Source organism: Leptopilina heterotoma, unplaced genomic scaffold (assembly GCF_015476425.1).
Source record: "Leptopilina heterotoma isolate Lh14 unplaced genomic scaffold, ASM1547642v1 Lhet_125, whole genome shotgun sequence".
In the NCBI taxonomy this organism is placed as follows: domain Eukaryota; kingdom Metazoa; phylum Arthropoda; class Insecta; order Hymenoptera; family Figitidae; genus Leptopilina; species Leptopilina heterotoma.
In genome coordinates this window covers 1,223,981-1,245,776 of record NW_025110845.1, presented here as the reverse complement: position 1 = coordinate 1,245,776, position 21,796 = coordinate 1,223,981, and the positions used below count along the sequence as shown (strand labels likewise).

At 25.8% G+C, this 21,796-nt stretch overlaps 2 protein-coding genes across 16 annotated transcripts in view; one reads left to right on the top strand and one right to left on the bottom strand.

Moving 5' to 3' along the window:
• The window catches only part of LOC122512724 (troponin I), a 75,448-nt gene that overhangs the window by 45,754 nt on the left and 7,898 nt on the right, over positions 1-21,796 (top strand). For 9 of the 15 annotated variants that reach the window (XM_043628745.1, XM_043628744.1, XM_043628741.1 and 6 more), the window contains 4 exons: positions 12,706-12,744; positions 18,685-18,892; positions 18,975-19,079; positions 19,196-19,303. In XM_043628745.1, coding sequence (XP_043484680.1) covers positions 12,706-12,744; positions 18,685-18,892; positions 18,975-19,079; positions 19,196-19,303 — 460 coding nt within the window. The other 6 variants (XM_043628754.1, XM_043628753.1, XM_043628752.1 and 3 more) reach the window with 3 other exon arrangements.
• Positions 19,597-21,750, bottom strand: LOC122512723. The gene is made up of 2 exons (XM_043628736.1): positions 20,229-21,750; positions 19,597-20,095 (listed from the first exon to the last, which is right to left on the bottom strand). The coding sequence occupies exons 1-2, from the start codon at positions 21,487-21,489 to the stop codon at positions 20,019-20,021; spliced, it is 1,338 nt and encodes a 445-aa protein (XP_043484671.1). The 5' UTR covers positions 21,490-21,750; the 3' UTR covers positions 19,597-20,018.

Genomic DNA, 21,796 nt, shown 5'->3' with positions numbered 1-21,796 from the left:
CGTTGATTTTATATTTTAAAAGAAAAGAATTATATTTCGTCAAATTTTCAGTAGACCCAATTTATTTAGAATAAAAAATAAGGTAGAATCAAATTATTTGAAGAAAAATATTATTATTGAGGCGAAATTTATAATTTTTTGTTAAGAAAAATTTCCAAAGGTTTGTTTATATTATCCAATGTTTAAAAAACTTTTTTTCTCCTATTTTCGATTTTACCCTATATTTTTCATTAATGGTTTTTGATTTTTTTATTTTTTGATCACCCTGGACTTGTTTTTTTGTCCGACCGCAAACAAGGTCATGTTTTTTACCTCTCCCCCACACAGTAGATTTTTATTGTTTTTTTCTCACCCCTACATTCATGTCAGTAGTTACAGTAGTACGTATTTCGTCAGCCAATTTAAGGAGATTTGCTGCCCAATGAAATATTTGATGAATGGCAGCGACTATTTGGAAAATCGTTTGTTGAAAATTCAACCCCATTGTCAATTGGTAACACCCCCAATCACAAGTATTGTATTGACAGTGCGATTGCTGTTTCGACATTTAACGACACTTTTTTTTTATTACAATCAATAATTTTGCATTCGCCTGCTGTTCATCCCTTTTATCTGAAAACATCCCTTTCAAATGACGATTCGTTGTGTTTTTTGCCGTTTTTTCTATAAAGCGAATACAAATTTCAACACCAATAAACAGCTTTTGAGAAAGAAGAATTCATTGTGAATACAAATCGTGATTTATTGGGAAAAATATATTTTTTGACAAATAAAAATTTATTTATAGAAAATTTGAAAATTGGAAGTATAAATACGAAAATACTAGGTTTTCTTTAATCGAAATTTATTTATTTTTAATTTTGTAATATTTTATTCTATTCATGATTTATTTTTTCTAGTATTTTCTTTATTTGTTAGGAAATTTTTTTCTTCCGTCTTAAAAGAGTAGTTTTTAATTTATATTTTCGTTGCATTAAATTGCGGTACTATTGATAAATTATATGAGGTCGAATAAAAATTTCATCCGATTCAAATCGATTTTTACTTTAAGAAATTTTCCTTTGACGTAAAGAACTCTTTATATGGCAGTATAGAAAATACTTTTGTCGGTAAAGAATTTTATATTTTCAAATAAATAATAAAATGGATAAAATTTTTTATCAAAGGAAGTTTTTCAATGTCTGTAAAACAGTGTATTTTTTACTTATAAATTTAGAATTTTTAACGAATAGAAATAATATAAATAAATCAAATCAAAATTAAATGTTTAGTACATAAAAAAGTAGAATTTAAATATAATTTCAAAAATGAATAATAAATATAGAAACATTAGAATTTTTTAAAAAATTGTTCAATACAAGTTAAAAAAGAAATTATTTGGAAAAAAATGTACTTTGAGAAAATCTCCTTAAAATGGTTGAGGAATTTATTGTAATCCACGTTGTAGTCAGTAGTTGATTAGGCAATGTGTTGTTCTCCACAGCCCAAGAAGTCCGAGAAGGCGGAATGGCAGACGAAGAAATAGATAACGCATACACAGCCTCAAATTCGACATTAAAATATAACCATATAATTATTGTTTATTAATTTTATTTATAATGATAAAAAGAACCGTCATTATAAATCTTATACAACTACGTGCGCGCACATGCACGACACACCGATAAGACACTTTTTATATATAATCGTTATATATGTCAACAAAAAAAACCGAAAAATTTCATCAACGCTTTCCACTATCGAACACACACGTTGTTTGCCTTTAATCGCGAACTTTGATTTTCTTCGCTCAAATCGCGACATCAAGGACGCAAACTTTATATATTATGAGCTTTTTCGAACTTTACAAACTTTCAAGTTTAATAATAAATGTTAATATTGTGCAGATAAAAAAACTCTATTTTTCCAATTTCTCTCTTTTCTCTTTTTAACCGCAATAAGCATATATTAAGTATTTGGAATTTATGTCTGCAAAAAAATCTCTTTGTCAACTAATTATAAATAGCGAAAAGATTTCGATTTCAAATAATTTTCATTTTTTGCTTCTTTTTCTTGTTGATCGTGGTAATTTTTATTTTTTTTTGCTTTTTGTCAGAGACGCGACGATTCGATTAAACTTTTTATAATCTCTAAATTTTTTGCCAATATAGATTAAAATTTTCATTATTTAAATGAAGAGAATACAACATACTAAAATGATGAATTTAATTTTTAATTGAATTCATAATTTTAGAGTTTGGATTTAATAACCGAATTTATGCTTGAATTGGTCAGTGATAACGCTCGTACGAAAGCTTTCTTTTATTTGATTGGTTGTTGCTTCATGACCTTGAAGAGCAGCCAATAGAATTTTGAGAAAGTGCGTGGGAGAACGTGCGCGAAAGTTGTGCGCATCTCGAGCAGAGAGGTGGTTATTGCATCCGCTTTAAAAAAATGAATTTTCGATTTGCAATTGTTATATTTAAAACTGGTTTTTAATTGTTTATTGTAAAGAAAAATAATTATCAATTAAATTAAAAAGCTAAGAGTTTCAAACCAAAAAATAAATGAGAATATAGTGAAAATAAAAATTAAAATATGATAATTTTAGTGCAAAAAAGAGAGATATCGATATCGTTGCTTTGAACATTAAATCATTACTCTATTACTGTTTTTTATGTATCTTTTCTTTTTTTCTCTTATCTGTCTCTACTATAATATTTGAAGCAAGCTAATCCAATTTTCACGGCCCTCTTTGAAATAAAAAATTGAGGGCCGTTTGCCTCTGACGCATTTTTCGCGAGCAGTCGAACCAACGTAAAGTTTAACTGCGAGCACTACTAGCCTGTAAAATATTTGGAAAGCAATTTATCGAGCGAGTAAAGTGGCGCAAGAAGGTGAGAATGGCTTACAACGTATTATCGAATTACTTCTCGCTCCGTGTACTATATATATACTATACATAATCGCAAAAAAGCGCTTTACTTACACTACTATATTTTTCTATCATTTTTCTATTTTATCATTTTTTACGTGTGTTTCTCTATTTTTATTACTCTTTTCACTTTTATCCTTTTTTCTATTCTTGCTATATACTCGCTGGTATATATATATACAGTTTTCTGTTTCATTCAATCAAACACGAGTTTAATTAAAAGTGATCCTTTGGTTAATTGAAACCAATGTTTTATATTAATTAAAAGAAATGTTTGATATATAATGTTTGATAAAGTGAATTAAAAAAATAGTTTTAATTAATAATAATAATTTTTATTCAGCAATTTATAATGAAAATTATGTTTAAAAGAAAATATATATATGCAAAAAATGTTTTTTTGTTAAGAAATCATCTGAATTGTTTGGATAAAATTTAAATTTTTCAACGTTTAATTTAATACAGTTTTATAATATTATCGCTGTTTTATATAAACAAAAACATATTTTCATCGAATTATGTTTTACAAATAATATTAATAACTAAGATTATTATTTCCTATTACGAAGTGTTTAAACTTTAAAGTTAACCATTTAAATTTAAAAATTTTGTAATAAAATTGTTGCTATAACTGTATATTTATACCAAAAAGTTGTGCTAACTATTAAAGTACGGTTTTTAAATTTTTTATACTTCCACTCTCATTCATACTCTCTATTTCTATTTTACTTTACACTTTCCGCGCACGTCAGGCAGGCAAAATTAATTAAATACGCTACATTTATTGAAATTAATTTGATAAAAAAAAATATTTAAATTAAAAAATATATTACATTAATACAACTCCTTTCAGTTGACACTCATTCGGCTGCCAAGCTTCGAGGCTATATGGTTTATATATGTATATGTGTAAAGGAATGTTGTCTTGTCCAAGGGCTTTTTTATTGATTCTCACATCTCGATATTTGACATTTAATAATTTAATTTTAATCTTATAAAACTAAATCGAATTATCATAATTCAATTTTTTACAATAACATTTTTTAAAGGCGCATCTAGAAAAAAAAATTTTTTAAAAAGAGTTCATTTTTATAATTATTCTACATTATCCACTCAATGTAAGACAATTTTTTTGACATGAATTTAAAATTAAATTCATTTTGAGAGAAAACTTGTTTTATAAAAAAGAGTATCTCAACCTTTCTTTAATTATAATGGTAAATAAGTTTTGATATTTTTACACTACTTTCTCAAATTTAGAATTTTTTTTATACCATTTAAATAAAATTAAAATAAATTTTAATTAAATTTTCAAAATTATTTTCCTCTTTAGTTTGTTTCTTAGAAGCTCTTTTTCCTGGGAAAAATAAGATAAAATAATATCTTTCAATTTGAGTAAGATGGAAAGCATCAATAATGGTGCAGGTGTCAATGAAATGAATCGTCTGTCAAAAATTTATCGACACGTGAGAATGTCGAGCCATTTATTGATCGACATTTTGTCATTACATAAGCTATATGATGGCATGCGCGAAAATTCCAGTAAAATGTTACTTAAGTCACATAAAAAGGAAAAAATTTATGAATCCTAAAAATGCATGAAACATATTTTTCTCTATTTGACATTACGTTGAATAATAATTTACTGGAGGTTTCGTCGCTAACTGTCGATGTGATAAATTCTCTTGATACTTGTTAAGTAATAAAATAATGATCGCTTTATTTACTGTCCTCGTCTGACATTGACTAATGATTTTGCTCTTGCATTATGTTTGCAGAACGCGTCAAAAGACAAGGTAAACTTTTAACAAAATTGTGTTGCTTATATGCTTATATATATGTATCAATATATTAAAATCGCTTTTCTAGTTTATATACATGCTTTTTTTAATACATTTTTTGAAATTTCCTATTATACTAAACACAATTCTGGCTTTGATTTCTCAGCTGAAAAAGTTCTATAGAATTTCATTAGATTAGACCGATTCTATACTATTTCTACATGAACTCTACTAAATTTTGGTGATTTTTAATTAAACAGAATTTAAATTCGTGAAATAATATTTTTCAACTTTATATTATTGTGTATTTAAATTTTACATTTGATTTCACATTTAAATATATATAAGGGATCGTCCATATATTACGTAACGTAATTATTTTTAACATATTAAATTATTATTATTTTTAAGAATTTTTCACTAAAATTTGTCTTTAAATCAATTAATTTTCAAAAAAGTTCTTCTACAATTTTCAAAATCCATTTATTTACAATATTCAATTTTACAAATTTCAATTATTAGTAAATTCTTCAATTAAATGTATATTAGAAAATGTTACTAAAATTCAATTATTTAAAAACAAAAATAAATAATTTATTGAATAATAGAATGTTTCTTAAAATTGAAAATTAAAAATTCTCGTAAAGAATTTTACCAACATATTTTTAAATAATTGAATTCTTTTGACAATTTTTAATAACATTTTTAAGAATAATTACATTTTCCGAGAAATTCAATTAAAATTAAAAACTTTTTAAATTATTAAAAAATAATTGAAATTCTACATTGAATTTTATTATTTATGAAAATGATTGAATTCCTAAGAAGAATTTTACTATTTTTTAACATAATTACATTTCTGCGAAGAATTTTATTACTCTTGAAAACAATTGAATTTCTGCAATAATTTTTAACTTCTCCAAAATCAGATTTTTTTTTAGTGTTAACTAAAATTTTTCTATAAATCCATTATTTTTATTAATTTTTGAAATAGTTTTTTGAGAATTTTCAAATTCATTTGATTTTCACTTAAATTCATTTTTAAATCAATTTTTATTATAAAATTCTACTAGAATTAAATTATTTAAATACAAAAAATAATTTATTGTATATTTGAATGTTTCTTAAAATTGAATTCTCATAAAGAATTTTTTAAAAAAATTTTTAAATAATTGAATTCGTTTGACGAATTTTAATAAAAATTTTAATAATAATTACATTTATCTAGGAATTTGATTAAAATTTTATTAAAAAAAATTGAATTTTTGTGAAATTTCTATTATTTTATGAAAAATAATAGATATTGAAAATCATTAAATTGAGGAAAATTTTTGAAAATAATTGAAATTTTGCCAAGAATTTTATTAACATTTTTGAAAATAATTGAAGGAAGTGAATTTATCATTCGGTGATTAAATATTAAATATTTTCAAAATTAATTAATAATTTCAAAATTATCAAAGAACTCAGAAAAAAGGGTAGCATGGTGGGATACGAGCATGGTGGGATAGAAAGGTCGTGGGCTCGTATCCCACCATGCTACCGTTTTGTTCTGAGTTCTTTGATAATTTTGAAATTATTAATTAATTTCGAAAATATTTTTCAAATTAAGCAGGTTTCTGTATTAGGGCGGCTGTGCTGTCGATACATTGAAGCCCATTAGCTTATCGAGATTTATTTAAGATATTTAATTTATTTGTGTAGATTGATTCGGGAAAATTGTTAACTTCTTCAAATTTAATTTTTGAAAATAATTGAATTTCTGAGAAGAATTTTATTATTTATAAAAATAATTAAAATTTTGACAAGAATAATTTTTAAAAATTTTTGAACAGAATTGAATTTTTGCTAAGAATTTTATTACTTTTGAAAATAATTGAATTTTGCAAACATTTGTAATTTCTCTAAAATTTTCCAAATTATATCGTACAATTTACGAACTTTTTGTCCTTTTTTAATCAAATTACGGGATTTACGGACCTATTTCGAGCCCTGTAGTAACCATATAATAATATAATGTTAAAAAAATTATTTCACGAAATTTATATTCTTTCTAATTAAAAATCACTAAAATTTAGAATCATTTAAAACTCATGTTGAAATTCTATAGAATCGTTCTATAGAACTTTTTCAGCTAGGTCGTTCATTTTTATTCTGTATATGTTTAATTTTATGAATTTTTATCAAATAGATTAAAATTTTATAAATTCATATTTGGTGCCGTTCAATTATACTTAGTATTTAGAATTATTTTAAGATCCTCCTGTTCAGTTTAAAACAAAGTAAAAGGAAAAATAAGAAAAATATGAGCTTAGTCACATCTTTTAAAGACTGGTTTAAAAATCGTAACTTCAAGGAAATGAAACTAGAGCAGGAAAGGGGACAATGAGAGTTACAACATTTTAGCCAATCTTTCTTAGTTTATTACATATTTTTCCTTAGTCACAGAATATAGTATTCGCGTGTAAAATTAAAGTCCTCGAAAGATTAATGATAGTTTTTATTCTTTTAAAATTAAAAGAAAAATCTTCTCATTTGTAAAACGGAAATTCATATATTTTTTACTAAAAGATAAAAAAGGAATTCAGAAACGTAATATTACATTGAAGTTGAGAACATATTTTTTTGCCGTGTAGCTATTAGATAATAAAAGTGTCAGACTTTCTTAATTCGTGTAAGCTTAGCAGCAGTAGTAAAAGTCAATTTTAGTCAGACAGAATGCTTGTAATTTTAAACAGTATACTGTTATTTAATATTTAATATAATAATATAATAATATAATATTATAATATTTAATTATAATTAAAGTATACATTTTCAGTCTAAGTTTCTAAATTCTCACAAGTTCTGTACACGTAATATGCCAATAAAAGTCAGCTTTAGTCAAGTAAAATATTTTATATTCTTGTTAAAGTTAATTTTACAAATTACAATTAATTTCAATCAAACAGAAAAAATGTTTTTAATCATTGACAATATCGTTTATAGTAAAACATAAAAGTTGTATTTTTTTATATTTTCTGTGTAAAAATGTAAAATATTTTCTGCAAAATTAAATGTTTTTTGCTAATTCAATGTAATTGTTGTTTTAATTATTTCTGCTATTGTAACGTACATAGAGCCCTCTTTAAATGCGCTCGTACTAATTTAACGGCACCTTTCATTTTCATTATATTTTTTTAAATAACAATTTATACGCAGTTGGCAAAACACTTTTTTGTTAAGGAAAATCTTTCTTTTGCCAAACATTTTTTAAGAATATAATCCAATTTTGAGGAATAACATTTTGTTTGAAAATAATGTTTCTCTCAAAAATAAGCTTAAATATGTTGTCCTTAAATTTCTCTTTCTGTTGAATTCATTCTTTTTTTTTATTGGAAATAACAATTTTCTATCGCCATTTATAAATTTCAATTATTTATAACATGAAACGATAGTTTGTACGATCAATAAAACAAATAACTGTTTTTTAATTTACTTGTTATAACGGAGTTTTAATATAATTTTTTCGTTTTTAAATCCCGTTTCGTTGTTAACGTTGCAAACTATCAGTTTCCTTTTCTTCTCAGCTCAAAAAAATATTCTATTTCTAACATTTTATACAAAAACTATTCAATTTTCTTTTTTTTTCATTTAGCACAATTTATATATTTAAAAAATTGAAAGAATTTTTTTTTAAATTTTATGGAATAGGATTTTACTCTTCTTGGAGTGAAAATTCTAACCAAAATAATAAATAAACAAATTTTGTCGCCTTAATTGGTTTTTATTTGATGAAAAAGGTACAGATAATAAATATGCAGTTTTTAAAGGTCAATAAGGAGATGTATGAATATAATTTTTACGTAAAATTATCTTTCTTCTATTTGCAATAGTTTCAATTGGAATTTGTTTTTATTCATAATTGAAAACTGCAAATTATATGTACTTACTTTTATATTATCGATTATATTGGAATGAAACAAAATTATGAAATTCGTCACTTTCAATTAGTCACTAGTTCAATTTCACGAAAATTAAACAATTTAAAAATATTATTGCTCTATTGTTTTGAAATTTATAATGAAATTTATGATTGGAAAATTCTTTTACTGTAATTCTATTGACACAAACTTTCATTTCAAGAATAGTGAAGTCTCTCATTCGAAACAAAATTAAAGATATTATTTAATTTTTTGTTTTCGATGATTTATTTTTCCACAAAGGAGATAATAATAACTGTAGACGATGTTTGGCGAATAGACAGAAAAATTGAAAGAATTTGTATATTTTCATCAGGCCATTTTTAAAATTTCTTAAAAAACCATTTTTAAAAATTTCTCCCTTATCTTAAATTCCTAACTACAGGGCTCGAACTAGGTCCGTAAATCCCGTAAAAGTCCGTTTTTTTAAAAAAGGTCCGTAAAGTCCGTAAATTGTACAATATAATTTGGATAATTTTAGAGAAATTACAAATGATTGTAGAAATTCAATTATTTTTAAAAATAATAAAATTCTTCGCAAAAATTCAATTATGTTCAAAAATTTTAATAAAATTCTTGTCAAAATTTCAATTATTTTCAAAAATTTTCCTTAATTTAATGATTTACAATAACTACTATTTTAATAACATTTTTCAAAAGAATTCAATTATTTAAAAAAAAATTATTAAAATTCTACACAAACCTTTAATTATTTTTGTAGGGTAACTGTACCAATTGTCGAGGGTTTTAGGCAACATGTGACTTTGACATTTTTTTTCTCGGAAGTAAATGCACTTTAAAATTTGATTTTTGTATATTTGGACGAAGGATCTAATAATGTTTAATATTCATATTTATTTTTTTAATATAAACTAAATTGTTAAGCAAAAAATATATTTAAAAGTCAATCGAGCAAAAGCACCATTTTTCGATGGTCTTGTGCTAATTTCTCGAGGGTCTGTTCCAATTGTCGAGGGTATGACATTTTTAAACATATAACCCAATATAACCTAACAATTAACCTGTACAGATATTAGAAAATCGAGTAGATATTTATTTTTTTGATAAAAATATTATAGAACATTACCAGAAAACAAATATATTTATTTAACTATAATTGAATAATTTATAATATCGATATAAAACATTTTTATAGTAGATGATACAGGACAGAAAATTATTTAACTGTTTTTTAAACTTTTATAAATATAAGTTAATTAAATTTAATCAATTTTGTTAATCAGACATTAATTGAAAAAATAAATTAATTTAAGTCACATTAAATTTGTAAACGAATAAAATAAACTTTTATTACAAACTGTAAATATAATGGTTAATTATAATTAAACTATAGTACAAAATTTTTTAGTTTTGAATACTGCATTTTTTTATTAATTTTTTTTCGGTCTTCCTCGTTTTTTTGGTTGATTATTTTCTGTTGGTTGTAAATTTTTGGAGCATTTTTTTTTCTTTTTCTCTGTACCTATAAATGTTTGGCATTTATGTTTGACGTTTAGTAAATAAACACTTAACCATCGATAAATGGTGCATCAGCGAAAAAAGTGACTACACCAATTTTCGAGTCATTACCTCGAAAAATGGAACTCTCAAAAAAAAGGAACCAAATACCGATGATTTGCTTTTAAAAAATATTAAATATTTTTTTTTAACAAAAAAACATGCATACAAAATTAATTTAGTTTGTGTACAAAATTATAATAATAATTTTGTACACAAAAAGTCATTATAAATACGTTTAATTTGCATTTCTAAAAATCTGTTTTAATCAACCTGAAGTATTAAGAAAATGGAGATTCGTGTAAATTTCACAGCAGTGAATTATAATATTAATTAAATAATTATTTTAGTAGAATCGCTACGAAATTTGTATATATAAATATACAGTTGAAAATACAAAGATTATTTAGAAATTTTTTTTGTTCTTAAACATTATATATTATACTATTTATCTAAAAAAGAAAATTATTATCCTCGACAATTGGAGCACCCTCGGCAATTGGTGCAGTTACCCTATTTAAATAATTGAATTCTCGTAGAATTTTCTAATCAAAACTGATTTGAAAATTAATTTTTTTTAAATTTTAGATAATAATTGAATATTAAAAGCATGGGAGCATGAATTTTTAGAAAAAATTGAATTTTGAAAAGGTTTCAAATTAAAATCTTGGAAAATCTGAATTTTTCATACTATTCAACTAACAATTCTGTAGAATTATTTTTTTTTTAATGTTCTCGTCAAAATTTCAATTATTATCTTTTCAAATAATAAAATTCTTTGCAAAAATTCAATTGTTTTCAAAAATTTTAATAAAATTCTTGTCAAAATTTCAATTATCTTTAGAAATAATTAAATTCTTCTCTGAAATTCAATTATTTTCAAAAATTTTAATAAAATTCTTGTCAAAATTTCAATTATTTTCAAAAATTTTCCTCAATTTAATGATTTTTAATAGGCATCGACTATTCTAATAAAATTTTCCAAAAAAATTCAATTATTTAAAAAACAATTTTATAAAATTCTTCACAAACATTTCACTATTTCCAAAAAATAATAAAAATTTCACAGGAATTTCATTATTTACAATGTTTTCTATAAATTTCTTCGCAGTCATTCAATTATTTTTATAAATAATAAAATTTTTACAGGGATTCAATTATTTTGGTAAATAATAAAATTCTTATTAGAAATTCAATTATTTTGATAAATAATAAAACTTATTTCAGAATTTTAATTATTTTTAATACAATTTTAATCGAATTCTTCGAAAAAATGTAATTGTTCTTAAAAATTTTATTAAAATCTGTCAAAAAAATTAAATTATTTAAAAATTTATTAAAAATTCTTTATGAGAATTCTATTTTGAGAAACATGCAATTATTCAATAAATGGTTTTTTTGTATTTAAATAATTGAATTCTAGTAGAATTTTCTCATAAAAATTAATTTTAAAATGGACTTTAGTTGAAATTTTAGATTATAATTGAATATTAAAAGCATTAGAGCGTAAATTTTTAGAAATAATTGAATTTTGAAAAGGTTTCATATTAAAATCTTTGAAGATTTAAATTTTTCACATTTTTAACTAACAATTCTGTGGAATTAATTTTTTTTGAGAAAGTTTAATTGCGGATTTTTTTTTATACTATTTGAAGTTTTTATTTTCTAATATATATTTAATTGAAGAATTTACGAATAATTGAAATTTAGTAAAATTGAATATTGTAAAGAAATGAATTTGAAAATTGTCAAAGAACTTTTTCGAAAATTATTAAAAATAATCGATTTAAAGAAGAATTTTAGTAAAAAATTCTTTAATATTATTATAAAACGTGAAGAAATAGATCACTCCCAGTCAAAGACTCGGAGAAATCGATATCTTCATGTTTTATAGAATTATGAAAAATTTTATTTGTAGTTTTAAGTAAAATGTTATCTCTTATTTGACTCGGATTGCTTATATTTTTGTCAGTATAATTGTTCTGTAAATGGTCCCTAATTTTTCATGTTTGGTCCGTAAATTCCGTATTTTTAAATACTTTCACTGGTTCGAGCCCTGTCATTAGGACCTTATTTAGAATTTTTTCAATGGAAAATTTTAACTCCTAAATTATAGAATATTTTAATGTAACTTTTAAATATTTTTTGTTAAAATATTCACTTAAAATTTTGTCTAAAATATATTATTTATAATTCAATTTTTTTTTAATGCAGAAAAAATATTTTATTTTATATTTTTTCCATATTTGTTAAAACAGTTTTTGTCTTAGAACATTTCTATTATTTGGAATAAATAAATAAATTGAAAATGTTTTTTTCAATTTTCTTTGTTTTGATTTTATTTTAAAAGAAACATTTGGTTTTCGTAAAGGGTAATAAAGTTTACATATGTAGATATATATTTCCCTGTATTCCCGAATCCGTTTAATATGCTTGAGAGCGTTTTAACATCCCCGCATTGGCGCGCAATCCAAGCGAAGAAACTTGAAAGGGAAGTGTACTAAAAGTTTGTTTTTCTGTCACCTTGCAGAAGAAACCTGACTGGTCGAAGAAGGGCGAAGACAAGAAGGTAAAGGAAGAGGAGGTTGAGGCATGAGAGAACCATTCTCCCCCCCCCGAGAGAAACTTTACGTCAAACTTCCTTCCAATGATCGAAACAACGCCTTGTTTTTCTTGATGAAGAGTTTACCGCAAATCTTTCTTTTTTTTCTTTGTGTAACATTCTTCTGACACATCCTTTATATTTATGTATTTAAAAAATTTTAAACCATGACTGTTGTAATATTCGTCAATTAATATTTTATTCTTTCTCCTCAAAATTTTTCTTTATTTGTCAATAACCAAGTTTTTGAAATTTCCGTTTCTCTTTCTTTTTGCTATCTATTATGAAAATTTGTATTTCTTTAAAAAAAGAACATGTAAATGTTTCCTTTTTAAGATTATTTTTCTATTTGTGTAAAGAAAGGAAAAGTAGATTTTGCATATCTTTTTTTTGTATACTTTTGTCAATTTAAAAATTAGGATCTTTAGTTTTTTGCTCGTTCAATCAGTCCCAGATTAACTAACCATCGATGTAACATTGTCTCGCGATATTTATATTTGACAACAACAAAAACAAAAGAAATATTATTTAAGATATATTATAAATTAAATACTTCATTATAATCAAAAACCTTTGTGTTAATTTTTACCATCAGTGTAATCCATTTTCCTGCACGATTGTTCTTAATGTTCAATGAATATATAAATTCCTCGAATATTTTATCAATATTCAAAATAATGTTCTTAATTCTACAATATATTTTATATATATAAGATCATAATTCTTTTCAGAGTTATGCCATAATGGAATGTTAAATATTTTTAATATTTCATTATGCAAAAGTAAAAACAATTTTTTCTGAGTATTGAAACTTTTATTCATATAATCTTTAAGTATCAAGCTTTTACATTTTAAGTGGACAAATCAAATATACAATAAAGAAAATTTTCAAGAATTTAAATAAATATTAAAAGAATACAGATTATTTGAACTTGTATCATAAGGCATTAAAAAGGTGGTTGCTTATTGAAGTAAAAATCTATTGAAAGCATTAATTTAATCATAAGTTAATTGTAAAGAACGTGGATTTCTGTATCAAATATTACGGTCAATTACGAGGTCAATTATGTTCAATTACTGTTGACTGTAATTAGTATTTTTTATATATTTTCGTAATTATTTATTTTTTCTCGGAACACATTTATTAGATGTTAAACGGTACCAATGAAAATATATGTAAGTACTTTTTAAATTACTTTTATTTCATTTTTGTGGCGTATCACTCGTATTACGGTTCTTTTTTTAATTTTCTAAATACGTGTAATCTAAATTACAAAAGGTTTTTTTAAGGTACGAAGCACAATAGTTTAGTATCTCTTAAAATAAATAATTTGAACTTTGATTTCTCATAAGCTATTTTAATGTGTCAATTGTCTTGTTAAAGAAAAATCATAAATATAAGAATTGTGGTCGAAAAGGTTCAAAGTGATGTACAACATTTATAACTTTTTTCACAATTAACAAAACATTAATTTTCATGCAAAACTGAATTCATCGCTTAATAAACTTTAAATAGAAGTATTTTATAACTAATCATTTTTGTTAAGTACAAAGTATATTGGAAGTGGAATAATTATTTATTTAATAAATTACTAGCGACATATTTCAGAAATATACATCCATATTCATAGTGTAAATCTTGAATAAAAATAACTTTTAATTAATCAATAAAGTTATAATGAGGTTGCATTTAAAAATAGCAAAAATTAAAATTATAGTCTGAATATGATAAAAATGATTCTCTAAACTCAGAGAAAATATTTTAATCACAAAAAGACAATGTCCTGGAAAATTCAAAAACTTATTGTTAGCAATAGAAATTAAACGATCAAGGGTTCAATACGAGTTGATAGTTTAGAACAAAGCAAGTAATTAAATAATAAATTAAGGTGGTTTATCCAACAGAATGCAGACCTTTAAAAAAAGAATTAATTAATACTTATGTAAATAATTAAAATATTAATATTAATAGTATTTTCTAGAAAAACAAAAACATTAATTTTCATGAAAGAAAATTTAAAATCAACAAATTTATTTGTTTATACATAATTTACATATGATCCAAATTTTTTGTCATATCGCTTTTTAAAATTTTTTTAAAAAATGATTCGATTTTAATGTAATGTAAACGGGTAAGAACTAAAATACAATTTAAGAAAAGGCTATCAAGATTAGAAATATTATAAATAACGTTTAAATCAAAACATGATCAAAGATACCAATACATATAATTATGTATTCTCACATTTCTGTTATAGAAAGAAATTTTCAATTATTGTAAATTATAATTAAAATTAATTTTTATAATATCTTCTCTTGAAAAGGATGGTGGCTACCATCGAAACGTCGAGATAATTATAATAATAAATATGATAAATTTAAAAATGTCTTACAAATTTTAAAAAAACAATTTGGATTTTTTCGCCTAAACTATGAAATGATAAAAAATTAAATTATGATTTATATAATAAATTATAGAAACATATTCTTTCTGATACACATTAAAATCAATTCATATGAACAACTGCAAAATTCAAATCGCAACCAAGTTTATGGTGTATTACAATAATATTTGTGTTCATTTTATGAATGCAATGCTTCCTCTTAAGGATCAAAGTATTATATGTATAAATATTAAATATGTACCTACCCAAATAATAAAAAGTAGAAATCACAAGTTCACAACTCAATAAAACACATTAAAATTTATCCCCCAACAATAAAAAAAATCAAAAATTACGATTTTCAAAATTTTTAATTATTTAAACTTCTTTAATCGAAATAGCAATAGAATGTTTTGTAGTAGAATAAAAAATGCAACTTATGAAACTCTACTAATAAAATAAACGAATATATGCAACAATTTAAAGCTTTAGACTATAAGACACTACAAAACTGACAAAAAGTTACTATTTTCAAAATCATCTATTTTTAAAACTTTTATAACTTTGAATAAAATTACAGCAGAATATTCGCTAATAGGTCAACAGATGCGTCTTAAAAAACTACGAAATGATATCAAATTATTTATAAATGTATTTATTTTTTAAAAATTATTTATAAATTATTTTAAAATTAGGTATATAGCTTCGGAGATATATGTCATAATGTAATGTTTAAATAAACACACAAACATTCAGAATATTTTTTAAAATCACGATTTTTGAATTCCTGAGGTCGAAAAACATCAAAATTAATAAATAAATCATAATTGAAAAGTTTTACCAAAACAAAGCTTCCTGTGACGAAGAAATATTATGAAAAATGTACAAAAAGCATTTTCCTGAATCTTGAAAAATTAAATTCTTTTACCAAATCAGAAGAAGAAAGAAAGAAAAGACATAGAAAAGTTCAAAAACATTCAACGAAAGTCACAGTTTAATTACATTTAATTACATTAAATTAAAAGAAAACTTTTCGATTTAGTTTCTTATTCGAAAATAGCTGACACAAAAACAGAATAAAATATATCATGTTTTCTTCATAGCCACGCTTAACACAGTTTTCTTAAAAGTATCAAATTGACACGAAAAATTTGGATCAATTTACTATTTGCAATTAAATTCAATTAGTGACTTGTATTTTGCTTTTAAAAGTTATTAAAATTAGTTTTTAAAAATTAATTAATTAATTAAAACCGGACAAGTGCGAGTAGAACTCATACTATAACCGAGGATTCCGTACCCTCGTTAAAAGTCTGGAAATTTATTTTTCCAATTTGAAAAGAACGAACCTTTAAGTGTTAGCCGTTTTACCCTGTCCACAAACCATTTTCGTATTATTTAAAAATGAATGTGTTTCAGTGAATTAATTTTTAGAAACTTATAGATTTCAACCCCATGTGCGCATGCATCTGAAGTTATAATAAATATTAGAGAAACTTGTGAATTTCAGGAAATAACGAAATTGATGATGGTAGGTACATATCAATACATGTCGCTTTTTGAATTTTCATTCAAATAAAACTTTATCTATTACATATCGAGTTAAATCATGATGAAAATTGTTCGAATTTAGAATAAGTTCGTTATTCAATCACATTTTAAAGCGTATTCACTTTGATGATGAGTTTCGACATCCAAATAATATATAAAGTTCTTTGGTTCCGTTATAAATATGCTCGTCACGTTTTTTTATTAAATATGAATTTCAATAATTTTCCTAAATGCGATATAGAATGAAACGTGTATTCATATATATTGTTAAAAAAAAATTTTTTTTTCATACAATGAGAAATTTTGAATTTTATTTAAAATTTTATGCTCATGGGAAAATATCATTTTTTATTGAAATATTTATAGATATACAATAATTTAAAAAGATAACATTAGAGTTGAATTAATTTGAAAAAAATTCATAATTGAGACATAAAAATTAATATTATCTAAAAGAGGAAAAGAAAAAAATTCTAAATGTACTTGACTTGATATGAGAATTTCTAATGAATATTTAAATTGTAGTTAAAATACGCCTTCCTTGAGCCATTAAAGAGTCAAAACTTTGCAATTGAAACCACAGCGAAAATGGTCTAAAAATTTTCATTTGAATAAAAGTTCGATAATTCTTACGCTAATGTGTTTTCTGCGAGAGTTGAGAAAAACACGTAAAAAAGAAAAAGGCAAAAAATTTTTCTAAATTAAGAATATTTATTCCTTCCAATAACTTCTGTAATTTTTTTCACGCGCATATATATATAGCAGTTTTCAAGAATTTTGAGAAATAATTTTTTTATTCTTTCCCACTACTTAATTGGGTACATTTTTCAAAAACATTGTACAGACTGAATCTTTTTTGAAAAATAAAAACATACGTGTCTCCTTATTTTTCATGTAGAATAATATATTTTAACGACAGGTAAATCTATAACTTGAAGTTAGTCGACTTGCCTGATTTGAAATAGATTCAGTCTACAGTTTTATTTATCCAACTATTTTAATATTGTATTAAATTTAATGATTTTCTTATTAGTAAAAAAAAAAATTTAATTCATAATTAATAAAATAATTATACAATTTGCACAATAATTGTGTAAATAAATATAAAATTTTATATGAATTAGTATTTAAATTGCAATGAAAAAAATACAGGTATATTTTATAACTTTATATATAATATTTTGAATTAATTTGAAATTCTAATTTAATGACAAACATTTCTGACCGGATACATTTTACGACCTGATGGTTGTGGTTACACGCATATTGAAACCACAGAATCATCATAATAATATGAGATCACGCGAAACAAGTATGTAAAATTGATGTGAAAATGTGAAATAAGCAGAAGTTCCTAAGATCACCCCGCATGATCATATAAAATAAAAATTGAAAAATATTCCCAGACTTTATAATTATGGTAATATAATTTCATTTTTGCGTATGAATTTTTCACTTTTAGAAAATTGATAATTTATATTTGTCGTGATACTTAAAATAATAGCGAACAGGTATCAAAATATATTCCGTTTTCAAATAATTAAAAGTGTCGAGCAATTTGGGACCAAAGTTACAATTTTTTATTTCAGTTTCATTTTTACATTTAACTATAATTTGCATAAATATTGCTTTTAATGTTGTACTATCATTTATTAAATCGTTATTTTATTTATAATTATTTATAAAGTGTTCGGGACTGGCGTCATTTCAGTTTGCGGTTCTGTTTATATTGGAGAATTGAAGTAAGCGTAAAATGAGTGCGCCAGTGAAGATTCGCTCTTCCCCACTCTTAAAGTTGTCATTGTTCTCAATTCTCCAACAGAGCTGGAATGACACAATTCCGGATTTGTGTATTTTTGTTATAAATATAAAAAGTTAAAAGAATCGGGGAATGATTGTGAGGGATTTTTGTTTCTTTGAAAATTTTATAAAGAAATCTTTGGCTGGACAATGATTAAAAATTGTCAAAAAGTTGGAGCCGCCACCATCAGTTGAGCTTCCGACGCCAACACCTACACCATCCCCGGCGCCACGAGAACCAACGCCAACGCCATCTCCCGCACCAACACCATCGCCTGCGCCACGAGAACCAACTCCAACGCCATCGCCGGCACCAACGCCCACTCCTGAACCACCAGCTGTTGAACCAACACCAACGCCCACACCTGAACCGCCAGAAGGTGAATTATTATGTAACATAATATATAATGGAAAAATACATTCTAAAGTATTTATTTAATAAATAATAAATATGGTTTATAGCGCCTCCTGCAGACGCAGCTCCATCGGAAGGAGAAGCGCCACCCGCTGAGGCAGCGCCGCCTGCCGAAGGAGCGCCACCAACTGAAGGTGCACCACCAGCTGAAGGTTTATACATTGTTTTATTTCATTAAAAAAAAATTTTAATAAAATTAATTACTAATTAATTAGTTAAAAATAAAAAAGGTAGAGGTTGTGTATATTCGAAAATACATATCTTTCAGGAGCACCTCCAGCAGAGGGTGCCGCACCTGCAGAATCTGCTTCACCAGCTGAAGGAGCACCACCGGCTGAAGGAGCACCTCCTGCAGAAGGAGCACCACCGGCAGAAGGTCAATATATTTTTCTATTATTTATTCAAAAAATATCAATTATAAGAGTCACTCCATTATATTTCGACTAAAGTCGTTGTCGACTAGTTATTTAAAAACTTATAAAATTTGAAAGAATAATTACACTGCCCGGAACTGAGTTTTCCACTTGAATAATTTTGGTCACTTTTGATATAGATTTTTCCACACTGATTACGAATTTGCAAAGAAAAATGCTCTAGCACGTCAATTTTTTGAGAAAAATAGTGTTAAAAAGTCAAAAAAGCATGTTTTTGTCTATCTTTGATTATAAATAAAAGAAAAACAAGAGGTGCAATATTTTTCTTTTTGGTTTCAAATGAAACCTTGAATCGCAGCTGTTGAAACGCGTCTTCGAATTTTGATAATGAAAAAATTGTTTTTAAAAGCAAAAAAACTTAGACGCGTTAATTAGGGTATGAAAAAAAACGTAAACACATTTGCTGGTTAACATTGTCACATTTAATAAAAATTACTTTAAATATACTTTCAATTACATAAGAATACGTGTTTACTATTTTATCGTCAACGATCAACTGACTCATTCTCCGGAAAATTTAGTCTTTCACCTTGTCCACGAAAAGTGCGAAAATTTACAAAATTAAATGTAGAGGTCCTCAGTTGTCAGGCTCACATATTTTCATGATCAAATCACACATCCTCCCCCCTTTGACAGGTCAACATTTTTAATTCACAATTAATTTTCAACAGGAAGTGGTGCAATTCGTTTCACTCCTCTCTCGATTATTCCATTCACAGTTCGAACCTTTACAAGTTTACCTTTTACTTTTATTTTATTTTATTTTTTTACTTTTATTTTTTTTTTTTTTTTTACCTTTTTTTTTTTTTTTTGTTTTTTTTAAGTTTACCTTTTTTTTTTTTACCTTTACAGTTTCGAACCTTTTAACTCTCACAATTCCATCGTCGCCTGGAATTGTTTCCACGATTCGGCCCATGCACCAACGCATCGGTGGACTATTATCATCCCTTATTGTGACCAACGTTCCCACCTTTATATTTTCTTCTCCCGCAATCCATTTACTTTTTGAATTTAGTTCGCTAAGATATTCCTTCGTCCAACGTTTCCACAGATCTCCTTTGATTTTTTGAATGTGTTGCCACACACTCAAACGATTGATAGGTACCGTGGAAAGGTCAGTAGAAGGAATTGTTAACAGAGATTGTCCAATTAAAAAATGTCCCGGGGTCAACACATTTAAATCCGCGGAGTCCGAAGACATTGGTGTCAATGGGCGCGAATTTAACAACGCCTCAATTTCGCACATAAGTGTGTTCAAATTTTCATACGATAACAATGTATCGCCAACAACTCGTCTCAAATGATGCTTTAAGGCCTTCACCGCAGCTTCCCACAGTCCGCCGAAGTGCGGGGTTCGGGGAAGATTAAAATTCCATTCGATTAATTCGTTAGATAATTCTCGCTGAATTTTTACATTTCCCTTTTCTAAGTTTAAAAAATCGTGAAGGTCCTTAAGGTCATTATTTGCGCCCACAAAGTTCGTACCGTTATCCGAATACAAGGCCTTTGCTTTTCCACGCCTCGCAAAAAATCTGCGCAAACATCCGAGGAACGCTTCGGTTGTCAAATTTTCCACTAACTTAATGTGGAACGCTTTAGTGGCCATGCAAACAAACACCGCGGCGTACACCTTTAATTTTGCTCTATTTCGACTTCTTTTTTCCTTAATAAAGAAATGACCGCAATAATCCACCCCCACCCTCTCAAACGGTCTCGCAGCAGAAACTCTCACCTTAGGGAGATTCCCCATAACATATGCTACTTCTTTAGGCTTTACTCGACGACACGTCACGCAAGACGTCACCACCTGACTAACTGCTACTCTAACGTCGACGATCCAATAATTTTGTCGTAGATTATACAATGTCGCATTGATTCCTACATGTTTCATATTAATATGGGCATCACGAATCAATAAGGCAGTCACAGGATGCAGTTTAGGGATAAGGATGGGATGCATTTGGTTTTTGTCAATGTCAGCATGTTGCAGTCGACCCCCCACTCTCAGGACACCATCCTTCATCACAGGGCTCAGGCGCGCGACCTTGGAACTTTTCGGTACTGGCTTGTTCAAGGAGAGAGCCCTTACTTCCTCAGGAAATTTTTCTCGTTGCAAATTTTTGATCATGATCAACTCCGCTGATCGTAGTTCATCTATGGATAATTCCCCTGCTACTCGTTCCCTTTTTCTTTCTCTTTGACAAATCGGATCCACCACGCCAGCACTCGAACGAGCATCTTCACTGATGAATAACGATTCCACAAATTCCAGGGTTCATTGATCTTGTGAGTCAACACTTGGACCCTTGATGATTCCTCATGATCTCCTTGCACTGCTTGGAATCTTGGAGGCCAATTTTCCTATTCCTTTTTCAATCAGGTCGGTCCATGTTTCCATAATTGGTTTTCCGGAAACTCCGCTGGCAGTTGACCTC